The sequence below is a fragment of the Delphinapterus leucas genome, chromosome 16 (assembly GCF_059928025.1).
Source record: "Delphinapterus leucas isolate spDelLeu-1000000601 "Yukka" chromosome 16, BTC_Dleu_Yukka2, whole genome shotgun sequence".
Taxonomy (NCBI): Eukaryota; Metazoa; Chordata; class Mammalia; order Artiodactyla; family Monodontidae; genus Delphinapterus; species Delphinapterus leucas.
The window spans coordinates 8252457-8270916 of record NC_143144.1 but is presented as its reverse complement, the minus strand read 5'-3'; the positions used below and the strand labels follow the sequence as shown (position 1 = coordinate 8270916).

General features: G+C 50.8%; 1 protein-coding gene across 1 annotated transcript; it reads right to left on the bottom strand.

Moving 5' to 3' along the window:
• Nucleotides 1-2298: 2298 nt before the first annotated feature.
• Nucleotides 2299-18023, bottom strand: LOC149747211 (solute carrier family 35 member F3-like). The gene is made up of 2 exons (XM_089897426.1): nucleotides 17614-18023; nucleotides 2299-2717 (listed from the first exon to the last, which is right to left on the bottom strand). Exons 1-2 carry the CDS (start codon nucleotides 17687-17689, stop codon nucleotides 2389-2391), a joined length of 405 nt encoding a protein of 134 aa, XP_089753552.1. The 5' UTR covers nucleotides 17690-18023; the 3' UTR covers nucleotides 2299-2388.
• Between the last annotated feature and the right edge of the window lie 437 nt (nucleotides 18024-18460).

The following is an 18460-nucleotide window of genomic DNA, read 5'->3' as shown; positions in this document are numbered from 1 at the left end:
AAAAAGAACTCCCAGTTTGAGTTGTGACACGGTGACACATTTTTCTCTCCTTTCTTTGAGAAAGAATGCCTCTTCACTCCTCCAGTGGTGTGCATGGCTTAACCAACATACCCAAAAATTGGTTGCTAAATTAGCAGCTCTGTTTAGCCACAGGGAGAACACAGTTTACAATCAGAAAGATTTTTTTAAGTGATGAGCTAAGCTTTATTACAGACATTGGGCAAGGTTTTAACTGGCTTCTCTAATCAAGTGATGGTTTTGCCCCCTGCCCCCCACTGTTCTCCAGTTGACACACCAGTCACCATCATCCTCTCATGATTCTTCCCAGATACTTTTTACAGGAAGACAATAAGCTTCCTTATCAAGGAAATCAAGGAAGTCAAGGTGTGATGTCTTTCTATGTTTAATGTGCTTCAATGACCTTTCATTTTTTCCTCCCTTGACCTTTTACCAACTTCGTTGGTAAAAGAGCTTCGTTCCTTCTGCGTTGTTTTAAAACAGCACACTTGGTTAATGGTGCCAGGCCTGCCCCAAGTGGCCAGCAATGCTAGTCTGGTCCCAAGGTAAGTGTCACGTTGAGGATACATCTTCAGGGCAGTAGAGGGTCCTGCTCCTCAGGGGAGGCCCTCTTTGAGCTGCCATGTTTGAAGGAAGCAGCGAAAGACCATTTCATCTTCCCTCCAGGAATTCTCCATCAAGAAAGGGCACATGAGCTCACTTTATGAGAGGCAGCAGCAAAATATTCTACTCCGTTTCAAGAAAGGCAAACTCCTAATTACAAACTGAATACACTCAGGGCTCCTTTACTGTTAAATACATCATTTACTGAATACTTGCTTTTCTCTGGGACTAAAAGCAGGCCGTTATTTCTCCCTTGCCTTTGGGACAATCTGGGGCCCTGTCAACGTTCCTAAACCGATTTGTTTCAGCCTGCTTTCCGCTGCTGCTCAGAAGAGGCACATCAAGTGCCTCTTGAGCAACTTCTGGCTGGTCCATGAAGCCACAGGTTTACTCAACGCTGGCAATGCCCCAGGCCTGGGCAACGGTTCCAGGCTCCAGGCTGCCACGTGCTTTGTTTTGAGAATCCCCTCTGAGTCCCTTCCACCACGGGGACCTGTGACGCCGGTCTTGTGACTCCATCTGAGCTCCAGCAGTGCCTCTTCTTCTAGAATGAGCGCTCTGACTTACAACTTTTAAAGGAGCCGGTCCAAATTCCCTCTGAACACTACACCTCCAAGTCTAACTTTACAGTGACAAAACGGTAGAATCTCAGAAAAAATTCTGATCGGAGTGTAACCTCCATTCCCAAACCTCCTTGCTCCTTGGACCCAATGACGTTTTTAGCTAGCTTGCAACTTCTAAGGGTAACTTTTCAGAATGCGGCTGAAGTCTGAAGCAGATGGTAAATGGGACGTGGTGATTGTATGCGGGGGGTGCTTGGTGCGGTGGCGGTAAAGTGGGGAAGAAGCCGGTACTGAAAGAGTAATACAGCCCTCAGCTTTCAAATTTTTTCCCACCTCTGGGGCTGACGAAAGATACATTCCCAGGGCCTATCTGGTCACCTTGGCCAGCATGCTTTCCCTGGGTTTTTTTTTTCTGAGTAGATCTGATTTGGGCCAACAGTGGATCCTTGACGTAGCCACAGAAGACCTCAGCTTTGGGTGACCATGAGATCCAGGGACTGGCACAGATGGGACCCCGAGGCCAACACTGACCATCCGACTCCCAAGGAGGCTGGGGGAGCCCTGTGGTACGTTGTGGCAGAGGGCTGGTGTCAGGGTTTCTGTCCTCTTTTAAAGGGAGGTCATATCAATGAGGAAATACCGTGAGATCATATCAACGAGAAAATACAGTCAACAGAGCTCAAAGAGTACCTTGACTTTGACGACCCCATGGGTCTGCCAGATGTTCAGACCCATGCAACCACATAACCAAAGGAGGAGAAGGCTTGGGTTGGAGAGGAGAGGAGAAATCTTCACCACGAACATCGCCACATGGGAAGGTAAGTTACAGGAAGCAGCCGGGTCCCCTGGCTCCATGGCCCTGTCCCCAGCCCAGTCTGAGGAGGGATAAAAGAGCTACAGAGTTTTCCCATTTCTACCCTTTCTGGGCACCTACCACAGCACACCTCCGGAAGATGCTGCCTTCTCCTGTCTAATATAAAGCAGTTCCTAGCGTTGAGGGGCTCGAGGCAGAGGAAAGGTGTTACCACTCTGAGGGGAGAGAATGCCGAGCCTGGAACCTCACTAAGACAGCAGGTGACACGGTGACTTCTCACCACGGTGCCCACTGGCCCCTCCCAGTGACCGCCACTAGGGCAGCCCGGTAGCATCAGCGATTGGGAGAGGAGCCCAGCGCCGGGCCGGCATCCTGGCATCCCGGAGCCACCTACCTGTATCTCTGCTTCACCGACTGTTTCTCTGCCGACTTGCAGGCGTGGCCCGCGTAGTACAATGGGAAGAATAAAAAGTTCCAGTTGGTGGCAAACCATGTCAGGGTGAAGGGAGCATCGAACTTCCTGAAGGTCAGCTTGGCGAGCTGGGTGGCACCGGCCCAGGAGGAACACACGCACAGAACCACTGCCACGCCCCAGAAGATCTTCTTGAGCTGCGCCTGGGAACACCTCCAGCAGCGAGGGCTCGGTCTCCCGCCCGTGTCGGTCCCCACCGGCGCCTGGGCCTCTGCCGGGCCCGGGGGGTCCCGGGGGCGCTCCTCCCCTGGGGGAAGAGAGGGGCACGGTTAACCGGGGCCTCCAAACGTCCACCGTGGCCAGGAGCAAGAGAGCAACCAACTGTCATTGTCATGGCCAGCCACCCGGGGGAGGGGAGGGGAGGGGAGATGGGGATAGGGGCGTGGACGCAGCTTCCTGAAACAAAACTTAAAGACATTTTCAGTCGTTTCCTTCTCCTCTAGAATCTTGACCATCAAAAGATGGTGCATGGGCTGGCAGCATCAGGACCATCCCCAGCCTGTTGGCAATGGAGAATCTCAGGAACCCTGGCGTCAGAATCTTTACTTCGAGAGGTGCTCTCCGGGCCCGTCTGGAGAAGGCGAAGCATTTCTCCAGAACACACGGAGTGGCTCAAATAGTTCACCAAGTGTCAGCTCACACGGAGTGATGTGCTACCCGGCCTGGGCAGTGCTAGGGGCTGCGGACTCCCCCCTGAGGAGGTCATAGGTCTTGACCTCTAAAAGCTCCCAGGACATTGAGAGAAGCTCCTCCCTGCCTGTTACTTAAGGGCAGGGATGCCAAGAGTCTCATCTTCTTTTGCACGGAGAGCCAAAAAGATCTGTCTCTCTTATTTCTCTATTTGCTCTTACTGACTTCCAGCTGATGGCCCTCAGTCCCACTTTGAAGTGTTACTTAAAAACCACAGCCTCGGGCAGCTGGTGCTGTGCAAGGCCTCAGACGCTCCATTTGAGAATTGTGTGACTCCTGGAAACCAGGCTACAGGCCAGAGCATGGCTGTGTAGCAGCACTGTTCCCACAGACCATGAGAAGGGTGGAAAAGGCGTTATTTTCCACTGTTTGGTTTTCATTCATGATTGTGTGCAGGTCAGTCCTCTGGAAATTTAAACAGAGCTGTAACTTGTATCAGATGTGACCGTGGATGGATGTGAATTTCCAGGGGACGGCCTACTTGCCTTTTATATGTTCAGCCAGGCACTTAGCTGAATGAGGGCACACAGTATAGGGGTACACGAGATGGGTACAAAATATAATGGCGTCAAATGTACTCTGTGGATTTTGTTTAAACTTAGCAGTAACTTAAATAGCTCTAATACCATGAAAGCAAGTTTTATACATCATACTGTCTGAAATATAATAATCCTATGAGGAAAAATCCTGATTCAAGGTAGCCTATTATATAGGGATTAGCTAAGCCTATCATTAATTGACAGGTCTGGTTTTTTTTCTTTTTTTTTTTTGGCCTCACCTCGTGGCTTGTGGGATCTTAGTTCCCCGACCAGGGATTGAACCCGGCCTTTGGCAGTGAAAGCGCTGAGTCCCAACCACTAGACCACCAGGGAATTCCCTGGTTGTATCTCTTTTAGCCAAAGGTCATCCTAAGCCTTCGTGGCTGGCCAAGGAGAGATAATGTCTTTACTGACCCAAAATCCTTGACCCCATCTGTACTGTGCTTCTTTACCTGCTTTATTAATATTTAATCTCCCTCTTCCTCTTTCTTTCCATGTGTGTATATACCTAAGTCAGAAAGCCCTTGGAAAACCAAATGGCTGACCACCTCTGAACTTCCAACAAGTTGTCGGTTTCTGGCATGGGCTGCAGGGCAGGGAGAAGCAGAGGGGGCAAAAGCAAGGCAGATTCCTCCCCTTTTGTTTGATGCCCTCCCACCAGGACGTCTTGATTTTGTTCACAAGGAATCCCTACAACTTATGGCAAATTCATTTTCAGACAGAAGCATGCACGTTTCAATTTATACACTGGTTCTCTGACATTTGGGATGAGCCTCTGCAACCCTTCACTACTGGGATAATTTTCAAGCAGTGTTGTGGGTTGGCAGATTCCTCGACTACCAGCATCAACTATCAGAAAGTCCTACTGAAAAGATAATTACAGAGATGAAAAAAAAGTCCACCTAGAAAGGCAACGCAGTTTCACGGTACTAACTGGCCATTTAAGAAGGGAGTCTGGAGGAGGTTGAAAAAAATTCAGGCTCACAGTGTGTTTTTTCATCTAGTTTTGCATTATGGCAGATTAAGTTTTAAGTTTTAAAACTTAAAGGATGAAGCGAAGACTGATGCTATGTTGCTGTTACAATGAAAGAGAAAAATCACCAAATCATGTAAGATTGTACTGTTAAAATGCTTTTACAGATTTGGATAAAAGAAGTTATTCTCTAACTTTGTAAGCTCTCTGGCTTATTTGACCAGGGGAATACTGATAATACACAAACAAAATAAAGACATTTTGCGCTCTATTATTTAAAAATAAGATAGAACGATGTTTCCCAAAGTGTAATGCAGTTAACAGGTATTATAAGAAAAAAAGGATCCCACAATCAGAAAAGCTTGGGAAACACCAGGTAAGCCAGACAGGTTTCTTCGCTGTAGGAGTATTCAGGGCTAATGGATGTGGTGGATTTCCAAAAGGCAGCTAGAGAATGTGTGCTTCCCATATTATCTAAATGTAACACCTGTGATAGGACTGGGGTCCCTTGCAACACACTTTGGGAAACACTGGACTAGACCCATAAAGAATCAGAGGTATCCAAACCTAATTCATTGCAAACTTTCCATTTCACCACACCGAGTCTCTTATAGTAATAATCACTTATCAATTTCAATACCCGCTCATTCCTAATAATTCTTTTAAACTAGACCTACTTCATGTAAACTAAAAATATTCTTTACAGAATCTTTAGAAAAGTACTGCATGGAATGAATAAAAAGCAATGCACTGTATACTAATCTTAGTACCCAGAGATATCGCTGGACATTTTGCTGCACTTTTCCCAGTCTTTTTGTATCTTTGCATGAAACACACACACACACACACACACACACACACACACACACTCACACACAGCAAAACTGGGAGCATACTGTATTTTCGGCCAGCAGTCATTTACCCTGATGCATAAGAGCATGGACTTTATAAATCTCACAGGGCTCTGTATAGTACGACGCAGCCTAGGAGCATTTCAATCCGCTAGGAAGTTGCCATGAAGTCTCCATCTGCCATGTGCCAAGAACTCTGGGCGGTCAATAAATAAATATAAAACATGATTACGTCCTGCTCTTCAGGAACTTACAGTCTATCTGGGAGTGACAAAATGGATCTATGAAAGAATTACAGAACAACTACAAATGGAGTGATTTGACTGTAACACAAATTCTAAAGACAGCGCAACCAGTGTGGGCTGTGATCACAGCAAGAAGAGCCGGAGAAAGCGTAAGCTTGGCCTGGGCCTTGCAGTATAGAAAGGATGAGGAACAAGAGAAGCAAAGTTCAGGGTCAGGAACACGCCTGGTCTGCCCCAGGAGCGGTGAGGAAGGTGGTGAGATCTGAAATCCACCGTTTCCTTGGCCCACTGTGATGCTCAATCTTGCTTTGGTCAGACACGCAGTAGGAGAAGTTGCCAGGCTGGTGGAAGGGACTTCAGCAAATTCAGATTTTGGAATTTACATTCTCTAGGAAGTAAATATACATTATACATGCCCCAGTGTCCATAACAAACAGATAAAATTAGTTGAAGCATAGGTATAGAATGACATAATGAATTTGGTTAGCAGACGCGTTTATTCTCTGCGATTTGAAACGCAACAAATGCATCCCACCCTACCATTCTCAAGGTCACTTTCAACAAGCTGTCCAACTGATGCTCAGATTTCAGAGAGAAGGAATTACACTGGGGTGGGGGGTGGGGGCAGAATATCCATTCTCAAAAGCCTCTCATATCTTCCCGTGCAAGAAACTTTGGTTTACTTTCTCTCCCCTCCTAAATTAACAAGTCGAGGGATTCCTCTGTGCCTGGTATCTCTCTTGTATCACCCCTGAAAGAGGCAGTACAGAGTGCCTCGAAGAAATCAGTACTGAATGAGCCTCACGCTGTGTCCTGTCCCAGCTCCTCTGACTCTTATCACACAACTAGAAATACTGTTTATGTCACCCTCACTCACTAACATCCCCTCCCCACTAACAACCCCTCTACTTATGATCCTGAACTTTCCATCTTAACCTTGCACTTGAGCCAAGAGTTCTGGGCTCAGCGCAAAGTAGATTATATTCTCTGGCCCAATGGTTGTGCTGACAGATGCGGTCACTGCTGCCTCTAAAGGCTTAGTTTACGCCACTTAATTCACTCGGAAGCGCTGGGGGACAGGCGGGCTCTCCCCAGTTCTATTGCCAGAGCTGCCTCCACTGAGCATTTTGGAGAAAGGTGTGTGTGTGTGTGTGTGTGTGTGTTTAAGGGGAGTGTTCTCCAGCATACAATGTATACTCCACGGCGTGCCAAGATATAACCGTACCTGTGCGTGAACTTCCATCCTGAGCTCTGTTCAGAGTCAGGCAATTTACTGAAACCATGTATTAGTCCTACCTGCAGAATCACACCTGATACTCCTCTCCTACCAGGAATCTATAAAACATATGCACTCTTCGGTCAAGCAGTACCTAGAGGCAATGTCTGCTCAGCGGAAGGAAACTCTAGGTGCTAATGGGTGAGCTGGAGATCTGGTTTAGCCACTAACTCATTCTGGGACCCAGGCAAGTCCTCTGTCTCACGAGCTGTCCATTGCTTTCTGCTGAGCAAATGATGAACTGGGGGCTTTTTAAGTTTATTTAGTGAAAGCCATTTCTCCAATGAGAAAGCTAGAACAACTGGAAAATTCACTCACTCTCAACTTCGAGTTCCCATAAAATGGCTCTTGCAAACCTCCAAGAGAACACAAATGTTTCTTTTTCGAGGTCCCCTGAGAATAGGGAGACCCTTGGTGACGCTCTCTGAAGAAGTGTCCAGGAAGTTTTGCACTTAGAAAGTGCAAGAGTCATGTCTTAGGGGTGAGGGACCCAGCGCTGGGCTCAAAGACCACCCACTGGCTGGCCTGGTCCCAGCCTCCTGAAAGCAGAGAGATAGCATTGTGTAGAGACCAGGAGAAGACACCTCCCAATGGCACCTCCATCAGTAAGATCTACACAGTTAATTTTTCACAGCTTTTTTTTTTTTTTTTTTTTTTGCGGTACGCGGGCCTCTCACTGTTATGGCCTCTCCCGTTGCGGAGCACAGGCTCCGGACGCGCAGGCTCAGTGGTCATGGCTCACGGGCCCAGCCGCTCCGCAGCATGTGGGATCCTCCTGGACTGGGGCACGAACCCGTGTCCCCTGCATAGGCAGGCGGACTCTCAGCCACTGTGCCACCAGGGAAGCCCCTCAAAGCTTTTTTGAGGCTTAATTTTCATAACCATAAAATTCACTTGTTTCAGGATTGCAATTCATGATCCTCAGTAAATCTACAGAATCGTGAAACTATATCACCACCATCCAGTCTTAGAATATTTCCATCACCACAAAATGGGTCCTCATGCACATCCGTAGCTGCTCCCCATTCCCCCCGCCTCAACCCCAGCCAACCACAAATCTGCTTTCCATGTGTACAGATTTCCCTCCTTCGTATATTTCATATGACTTTGTAAACTTTCACATCTGACTTCTTTCACTTAGCATAATGTATTTGGGGTTCCTCCATGGCATACATAGCATGCGTCAGGAGTTCATTCTTTTTACGTCTGGGTAGTAGTCTATAAGGATATTCCATATTTTGTTTTTGTTTTTAACTTATTTATTTTTGGCTGCGTTGGGTCTTCATTGCTGCACACGGGCTTTCTCTAGTTGCAGCGAGTGGGGGCTACTCTTCGTTGCGGTGCAAGGGGTTCTCATCACAGTGGGTGGAGCACGGGCTCTACGGGTGTGGGTTTCAGTAGTTGTGGCACGAGGGCTCAGTAGTTGTGGCTCGTGGGCTCTAGAGCGCAGGCTCCATAGTTGTGGCGCACGGGCTTAGTTGCTCCGCGGCATGTGGGATCTTCCCTGACTAGGGCTCGAACCTGTGTCCCCCGCGTTGGCAGGCGGATTCTTAACCACTGCGCCACCAGGGAAGTCCCATATTTTGTTTATCCAGTCATCAGTTGATGGACAGGGGTATAGTTTCCAGTTTTTTGGCCACTGTGAATAAGGCTGCTATGAACACTCATATATAAGTCTTTGTGTGGATATGTTTTCGTTTCTCTTGGGTGGGCTAGTTAAATTTTTAGGCCACTCAGCCAACAAACATTTATTGACACCTACTGTGGGGCATAAGGCAGACACCCCCTTCCCTAGGAGAGCTTGCTCAGCCTGAGTGGAGGGGCTTACAATGTCCACGTCATAGATGGTTCTGTGTCTCCAAATCCAACCCAAACAAACACAGTTGACGGCTGCTCTGGGAATACAGCCACCACCCTTTTATTTTTCTGGATTGCCCAGGGGAAGAGGGCTTGATGAACAATTTTCCCATTTGTTGACCACTGATGCATATGCCCGTGCAGGGCCCAGCCACCCAACTAAATAGCTTTTATAAAATCAGGAGCTTGGAAGAAAGCTTTTGTTTATGGCCATTTGCAAGTGTAATTCATCTCCCAAAAATGCAGTTCGGGTTCTGTTTATCTCATCTACTCATTAAATACTTGCTCAGTGAATTTATGGGTGATTGTTTTTTCTCAGGCAGTGATTTGGAGGAAAGGGAAGAAAAGGCTGTTTCGTGTATCAGGCCACCATGGGCCCTGGGTGTCCCCAAAGCAATCCTGATTTTACATATCCCGACCAATGATGTCCACCTGTAGTTGCCAGACCATCTGTTTGGATTCTTGGACTTTGGGTCATAAAATGTTCCCACTATTCATACATGTTGAGGCCTTAGCCGTGCTCCTAACTGGCACTTGTCCCTGGGAAAAGATAGAATCCACAGATAATTAAACTTGACTCTGAGTAAGGGAGAAGAAGGGGGGCACAGGGAGGTAAAAGACAAGTGACAGTTATTTTTTTATTTTTTTAGGCCGTGCCACGTGGCTTGCAGGATCTTAGTTCCCCAACCAGGGAACTGAACCTGGGCCCACAGCAGTGAAAGCGCCAAGTATTAACCACTGGACGGCCAGGGAATCCCCCAAGTGCCAGTTAAACACACAGCATATATGCCATGTTCTCTGCCAGGAGATTATATACCTTTTTTTTAAAATCTGTCTTGATGTTGGAGTGTGACTATCCTTGCTTTGTGGGTGGGACAGCTGAGGGTCTGACAGTTACTCTCCCAAGGTCACAGACTAGCGAGGGGCTGAATGCAGTTCCAAGCATCTGTCTGACTCCAAAGCAACCAGAGGAATGCAGAGCATCCTTAGTCTTCCCTTTGGAAGTTGATCAGGGCCATGGTGCTGAAACACCCCAGTCAGAACTGCCGATCACTAAAGAGGGACTTCAAGATTCCAAGAGGACAGATGCTGTTTTTAAATTTGGAACATCCTGAGTATGTATGGAACTCTGGGCTGGGACTCACCAACACGGAATGAGGGCTGTTATGAGATGAGTGTCTGTGTCCTCCCTCAGTTTATGTGCTAAGACTGTAACCTCCGGTATGGCTGTATTTGCAGATGGAGCCTCGAAGGATATAATGAAGGTTAAATGAGGTCATAAGGGTGGGGCCCTGATCTGATAAGGTTGGTGGACTTATATTCTCCTGTCTTCTCTTTGTGCACATAGAGGGGAAGCATGTGAGGGCACAGCAAGGAGGTGGCCATCTACAAACCAGGAAAAGAGTCCCCACCAGAAACCAAATTCTCCCATACCTTGATCTTGGACTTCCAGCCTGCAGAACTGTGAGAAAATAAATGTCTGTTAAGTCATCCAAGCTGCGGTACTTTGTCATGGCAACCTGAGCAGACTGACCTGAGGGTATTACAGAAGGGACTGTGCTGTGTTTGTGAAGGTGTGAGGCACAGACCGAGAGCTGTCACTGTGCTGGACAGGGTGTGGTGACGAGCTGTGGATGACTATTTACTGTGATAACCCCTTAGGAGAAGAAATAATTCCCATATCATAGCCAAGAGAAGACTAGAACGACATGCAATGTGCGATCCTAGATCGGATCCTAGAACAGAAAAAGGACATATGGTTAAAAACCAAAGAAACCCAAATAAAGTATGAACTTTAGTTAATAAGAATGCGTCAATATTGGTTCATTAATTGTGACAAATGTACCATACTGAGAGAAGATGTTAATAATAGAGGAAACTGGGTGTGAAGTAGTTAACAACTCTTTGCAGTGTCTCTGCAACTTTTCTGTAAGTCTAAACTATTCCAAAATAAAAGATATATTAAAAAAAAGAAAGAAAGAACTGCCGCAGATGACTAGATTAGAAATATCAGGTACTACCTTATATTTGTCTGCCTTCTCTGAATTGCTTAAGTCTTTGTTGTCATTCCTGGAGATCAGTGTGTAGAGATAGAAGAAAACCTGGCAGCTGCAAAGCTGTTTTTAAAAACCCAAATTCTTTCCCTGGTGTGGATACAGAATTGGGAGGTGAATGAAGGCTGCTTTTTGCGGGGTGGAGTGGGATGATGGGAGGTTTGTCCGAGATTCCCCGGAAGTTCCACCCGGCTGCAGAGCTAGTCTGAATCAGGCCTAGATCTGGTCCACTCTCCTGCCATCACCACCACTCTAGTGAACAGACACTTGTACCGGCCTTTCTGCCCCACTCCTCACATCCTTAGAGGTCCCCGAATAACTCCCAATGTCCAAATCACAGTGCCTCTTGCAGTGGATTTAAGACAATTCTGGAATGTTCACAGCCCAAGGCGCACGTGAGAACGTGACTGGATACGGGTAAGCTTGAAATAATGCCCTTTGCGCCTTGAGGGAGGGAAGAGGCCACTTGGGAGGGGAGCAAGGGCCTGTTTGGACCCGTGGTCTGAAGACACCTGGGCTGGAGGGGATCAGTTTTAATCCCCGTGCCTACCAGTCGTGGCCTGTTCAGCCTCCCGAAGTCTCACCGTTTCCACCGCCCGCCCGGGCACATGACACCTCTGTACACAGCAGACGCTCACCAGGGACCGATCAGGAGATATTCCAGCGCTGCCAGTGACCCGCACACAAACACCGACACAAGCACACACCCCTCTTCTCTGCCATTTCTATTTATCAGAGGATATGCCCTCACATCCATGTGGTGGGAATCTGGCTGCCATGTCTCACGGGGAGAGCGGGGCTCAGGAGGGCACACTGCGTGCAGCACGGCCCCCTAGGAAGCAAGGGGTGCCTGGAGTCTTCCCCCCTGGAGGGGAGCAGGGGAACAAGGGTGATATTTTAACTGGTGGCCTGGGGGGTTACACAACTCATCTTGATGCACAAGGCATTGTCTTCTAACACACACATCCTGTTCTCAGTGGAGTCGTGTAACGTACACCTGTAAGGCAGGACTGAGCTTGCGTGAGGTATGACAGATGTCGTCCTCAGCTTCACTCCTCCCCGAGGGCAGGCCCTCTGCGTGGGCTGAGCTCATCCCGGGCAGAGAGGCTTTGCTGTGGAAACGCCTGCGCCAGCCCCAGGCAAAGCTGAGAAGTGGCATGCTCCTCTTTGGGATCTTTCTAGACGGCTTTTTGTACCCCCGTCATCGGGGGGGCCGCTGTCTGGAGTCCTGTGCTTTCCTGCTGCTGAAGAGTCACAGAATCTAAGTGCTCACCTAGCTGGTCTCTCCCCTTCCTGCTCCAATGCCAAATCCCACCCCTGAAACACACACACACATGCACACGCACACACACACAAGCACACAGGCACATACACACATGCACACACACAGACACATGCACACCTACACACACGCACAAGCACACACGCACACGCATATGCACACACATGCACATACACATGTGCACACACACGCCAAATTTCTGACTTGTCCTGGGTCTAATTCCCTCAGAACTCTGCTCTCTGGTTAGAGCTAGTAAAGGGTTTAATCAAATAAACCAAGCTCTGGTAATGAGTAAGCTACTTACTAGACTCATAGGCTGTTCCTGCTGAAAGAGCCAATGGAAGATCTACTCTAATCCCCTTTCTTTTCAGAAAAGAGAAGCCTGGGCTCCAGGAGGTGAGGAGACACGTCCCATACATGAATCAGCTAGTGGCGGAGCAGGACACAAAAAGTGTCCTGCCCCCAGGCGGGGCTCTTCCCCTGCACGCTCCCCCCAAGTGACACGGTGTCTTCACCAGTGAGAACGGGTTACTCGCCTAAAAGGCTTTTAAGAACTACATCTCTTCTTGCCTCTCCCATACAGCTCCTGCGAACACTGTCCCACCTCTGCGAGCCTTCCATCCATCACTTCTGGGAGACAGTGCCACTTCATACATGACAAAGAAGATCCAAGTCAGCAGCGCAGGTCCTCGGCTTCCCTCCCCCGCAGCCCACATTTCTCTATGTCTTTGCCCTCATCTCTTCCCTTCTCCTTTGCTGGGCTAACCACCCCTTCTCTGGTCCGTTCTGCTCTCCCAGGGCCCCCCTCCCCCCTCCCCCCTCCCCCTCCACCTCCCCCACCTCTGGCGGCGTCAATCACATTCTCCTGGGGCCACCACAGACTTGTCCCCGGCACCAGCCTCCTTCCTCCGGTTTCCAGAACTGCCTGCTCTCCCCAAGTCCCTCCCCTGCCCCCTAAAGAGAGCATAACTCCCCCCACCTCTCTCCCTGCTGGACACCTTTACCTGCTTTTCTTCTCCTTCCCCAAACACTCACCCCTTACCATCTGGCTGGGGGACCAGCACCCACTTAAAACTGTTTCTACACAACCACATCCTTTGGCCGTACCTGATGCTCCACCACGCTTCCTCTTTCTTGGCTTTCTTCCTGGGGTCTCCACGATGCCCTAGGATCTGGGTTCTGCCTCCTATCTCCCTGGTGTCTGTGGCCAGCAGGCTTCTGGGCCAGCCTGTTCACCTCCACGGGGCCACCTCCCACCTGAGCTGTCACTCGGCCGCCACCACCTCTTTCTCCCGGGTCCTTGTCTCCTACATGCCACACCTGCCCTTGAAGGAACCGCCAAAGCCTCCCCTTCAACTTGTCTCAATTGGACGTCCCCTGTCTCCCTTCCTGTGACTGCCAATGGCATCTTAATCTTTATCATTTTTTTTTAATTTTACTTTTTTTTGGCTGCGCCGCGCAGCTTGTGGGATCCGAGTTCCCCGACCAGGGATCGAACCCGCGCCCCCTGCAGTGGAGCCGCAGAGTTCTAACCACCAGACAGCCAGGGAATTCCCTACTCTCATTATCAAGAGGGATATATTGTAACTGTCATTTCCATACCAAAAAACTGATTCCCAGAGAGCTCTAATCATTAAACCAAAGTTACCTGCTGCAGCAGGAGTGGCGGGCCCCAAACCCAGTCCATCGAACTCCAAAGCCCTCATTCTTTCCGCAATTCTACATGTGGCCGGCCTCTTGGGGGAATTTACTGTCTTGTTCTCAACCGTTAATTCCAGTGCATGTAATTTTACTGAACATGAATTAGCAGGTTGTGAATACAGATGATCCAAGTAAATACTCTACTAAAGATGTGTTACTGATCAATATTCAGGGTCTGAGTCCAGTGGGAATGCCAGGAAAGGAATATGAAAACAAGATGTGCCGTCCGACAGAACAGACGCCATCACCCTGGCTGGAAGTCCCTTTTCAAGCCTCGACTCCTACCTGAGGCCCAGCTGCAGACTCCTCGTGCTTTCTGGCCAGACCTGTGCACACGCCATTCCCTCTGCCCGAAAAAGCGTCCTCTCCCCTCCTTGCCTGACAAGTTTTCTCACTCCCATTGCAATGCCTCTACCTCAGATTACCCAGTTATCAGTCTCCCCGTAATACTCTGGCCCCAGTTCTGAAGCACAACTTACTGCCTTGTGCTGGATAATTTATTTATCTGTATGTCTCTTTCCCACTAGACTGAAACTCCCTTAAGAGAATGAAGCTAGCGTTGCTCCACTTTGCATTTCCAGGGTTTAGCTAAGTAGACAAAGGACACAGAGCAGGGTCGGAGGAGGTATTTGTTGGGTAAATGAAGTCATCTTGTCCACCTTCCTGTGTTTGAGTTCCACTAAGCGCTGTATTTTCTATTTTGGTTTTATATGTACCACATGCTGGTGCCTTCTTGCCTCCCCTTAGAAGACACACTGCACAAGCTAATAAATATTCCTTGCTGGCTGTGTTCCGTTCCTGAAGCCTGCCTGCCATCCACACAGAAACAGTCACAGTATGGGGACCACCTTATCCTGTGCATCCAAGGCAAAACAAAATGATTCAACACTTCCAAAACAAGCACGCAAGATGCAAATGGTTTCAAAAAATAGACCCAAAGCCAAATTGAACACAAATACCAAGGGAAAAAATGCAGGCAGAGAGAAAGAGCTATATGAAAGTCTAGGCATACCCAGGGCAGGTTTAATCAGCCTTGCCCTGCAGACGCTTGCTGACACACACACAGGTATCCTATACAAAAAGGCCACTGGAGACTTTCTAGTATCACTGGAACGCTGCTTCTAGATACTTCTAGACGCTTGTAGATACTTCTAGATACCCCACACACGCACTCTTTGAGAACAGCAAGAAGGTTTGCTGAAGGTGCGAGACAGTCTGTGACTGGAGGATTGCCAGATATTTATTAAGCACCTACTGTGTGCCGGGCCATGTGCTAGGTATTGTCACCTACCTACCTTCCTCACTGCATTCATTCCCCAAACTCTGCTGAGGTAGGTTGTTAGTTCTCTTCTACAGCTGAGGAAACCGAGGCTCAGTGTTTATGATTTATATACATCACACTACAGAAGGGGAGTCTTCATCCCCAGATCTGTCCGATTCTTAGTTTAATACACTTTCCACTATCCACAGACATTTACATGCAAATGTTGGTTTAAAAACAAAGCTCGTGGACTTCCCTGGTGGCACAGTGGTTAAGAATCTGCCTGCCAATGCAGGGGACACGGGTTCAATCCCTGGTCCGGGAAGATCCCACATGCCGCAGAGCAACTAAGCCCGTGAGCCACTACTACTGAGCCTGTGCTCTAGAGCCCATGCACCACAACTACTGAGCCCACGTGCCACAACTACTGAAGCCCATGTGCCTAGAGCCCGTGCTCCGCAACAAGAGAAGCCAACACAATGAGAAGCCCACGCACCGCAACAAAGAGTAGCCCCCGCTCGCCGCAACTGAGAAAGCCCGCGCGCAGAAACGAAGACCCAATGCAGCCAAAAATAAATACATAAATTTATTAAAAAAAAAAAAAAAACCAAGCTCGTGGTTTGCCATGATTGTCCCTGCGAACAGGAGGCTCAAAGCTCACCCGGCAGTAGCCCTGAGAGACTTTGGGGAGGGTATCCCCATTTACACCCCCTGATGGCAAACTCCAGGCCTGGCTAGAGGGAAGCACCTGTGCTTGGCATGTCACCCCCCCCCCCGACCCCTGCAGCACATGAGGTCACAGTGCCCAGCCTCGGAGCCCCGCCATACATGCCCAGCCTGATTCCGAGGGCTCCTGGGACCGGTCCTGCCCGAGGTGGGCCGGGGGCTGCCCGGGGAAGGTACCTGCTGCTGAAGAGCAGAGCTGACCTGGCTGACTTAAACAGTGCGGGCAGAGCAACTTCCTATGAAGACTGCATGAACGAGCAGACATTTCCAGTTTCCCCAAGGGAAGCGAATATCCAACCCTTCCCCTCCCCAACCTGCGCATATATCTAGCTAAGGTCCCTGAGAAGGCTTGAAAATGCAATGCCTCACCCTGACCCCAGAGGTAGCACATGCACTGAATTCAGGTGTAGCTCACTGATACCAAGTCTTTCCTAAGACTGGGATATGGGGGAAGGGAGGAGACAGCCACTCGAAGGAAAAAAAAAAATCAACCTCCTAAAGGTAGGAAATGAGAAACAGGTAAGTAGTTGCAGGTTAGTGCAAAGTGATGCTCTGAAAAGCATGTATCCAACAGCCCGGGATTCCACTCCTGCTTCCCCACCTACTAGCTGTAGGTCTTGCACAAGTCCATCCACCTTTCTGGGCCTTATAGAGTCCTCATCTCTAGGATGGGGGGTAATGGTACCAGGCCTGCTACTGGCGGACTTCTGTGGACCCGCCGAGGGTGGAGCACACAACTGCCCTGCTAGCTTCCGTCTCCCTCTCACTGGTTCTCAGTCTCACTGTAACAAACATGAGCTCGCGAGGGGATACAGGGTCCTCGGAGACCATCACACAGAGGTCCCAGCTCCAGGATGCCATCCCAGGGACATAGCAGAAGCCGGGCTCATTCTCAGAGCCCACGGGCTCCTGTTTGACTGGGCTCCTTAGTTCAGGAAAAGTGAGGGCCTGGAACTGAGGGGTCTGCTTTCCTCTCCCTGCTGCCGGTCCCTTCCCAGCCCCCCACCTGGCCAACCTGGCCAGCTCTCGGGAGACTCGGTCACTTCGCCTCTGCCTCCTGGGAGGAGGAGTCCGGGGCTGAGGCTGGCTCTCTCTGCTGCCCGTCCCATGCTTGCCATGGGAAAGCAAGGTCTTCTGTGCTCCTGCGGGATGCCCGCTGGGTCTGAGTAAGGCACAGCTCTCCGGGGCCGCCGGGGCCGGGGGTCTCTTCCTTCCCCTGGGCTCTGCCTCAAGTCCCCGGACTGGGGGGAAAGAAGACGTTTCCAGGCTGCTGGTGGCTTTGCGCTCACCTGCTGGCCCTGCCACGGATTGGGGCATCACTGGGCTGGTGGGCTGGGGAAGGCTCAGAGCCAGGCGAGGCGAGGCGAGGCGGGGCGTGGGGGGGGGGGAATGTCTCAGCCTGCGGCAGCCAACCCTCTCCCGCCTCGCCTCCGGCAGCTGAGCAACGCCTCTGGTCAGCCTGGGGGCATGGGGGGCGGCGGTGGGATGCTCCAGACCCAGGGGACTCAGGACAGGCCTGGAAGGAGCCGAGGGGCCCGGGAATGAGGCAGCCGGGTGGGCAGCCCGCGGCATCTCGGGGCAGCCGGGCGGCCGAGTCGCCAGCCCCGCAGGCGCGCGGCGCTGCCTGGGGGCCACAGGTAACAGGGTGCCGGGCTCCCGTTCCAGGCCCCGCCGCCCCGGGCCGTTACCTTCCACTTTGGTGAGGGTCAGGACCGGACTGTTGCAGGCGCTGAGCGGGGCCACCCGGGCCGAGTGCTTCTTCATGATGAGCCGTCCGCCTGCAGAAGCGCCGCCGCCGATCGCCTACATGCTGGGGCCGGCTGGAGAGCGCCTCGCGGGCCCGGGGGCCTCCTCCGGGGAGGAGCGCGAGCGGCTGGCCGCCCCGGCCCTGCCTTCCCGGGCTGCCGTGTCCGCGCGGGGCTCACTGCGGCGGCCGCCCCGCGGAGCGCATCGCCTCCGGCCGCGCAGCCACTCCGCACCCGCGCGCACAGCCTCCCGCTCCGAGGTTGCCGCAAACTCCAACGTCACGTACAAGTGCGCTCCCCGCTCCCACCCCGCGGGCTCACCTGCTCCGCCCCCCGCCCCGGGCCGCCCAGCCCCGCAGCCCGGCTTCCTCCCTCGGAGCCCGGCCCCGGGTGCAGCCTCCGGGCAGCGGGCCGGCCCGCAGCTCCCCGGCAGCCCCTGCCCTTTCCTGTGACCAGAGCAGGGGAGGGAGGCCCTGCAAACTTAGCCTCAGCGCTTCACAAGTTTAAACGGGGAGTTGTTCGACTTCGGACGGAGAGCTGCCTCCTCCCTGCGCAAATTCCTGAATTATTGGTTTACGGAGCGAAGCTTCCCGCGGCTGGCATTAACTTCTTTGAATGAGTCTAAGGCACATTTTCTGCCTGACCCCGGTGGACAGCTCTTTTTTCTTTTGGAGACGATGCCAAGTCCAGAGAAGCAGGGCAGCCACAAGAAAACCAAGCCTTGAGATTTCTGCCCCTGCCCCTGCCCCGGTCCGGAGAGGCCAAACTCCCTGGGAAGCGGGGAAAGCTT

What these genes read in the sequence shown, in the direction of transcription:
- LOC149747211 (XM_089897426.1), bottom strand. Translation starts at nt 17,689, where the DNA reads ATGAAGAAGCACTCGGCCCGGGTGGCCCCGCTCAGCGCCTGCAACAGT. An exon ending in GACCCTCACCAAAGTGGAAG is followed by an intron (nt 2,718 to 17,613) that starts GTAACGGCCCGG and finishes CTCTTCCCCCAG; the next exon opens with GGGAGGAGCGCCCCCGGGAC.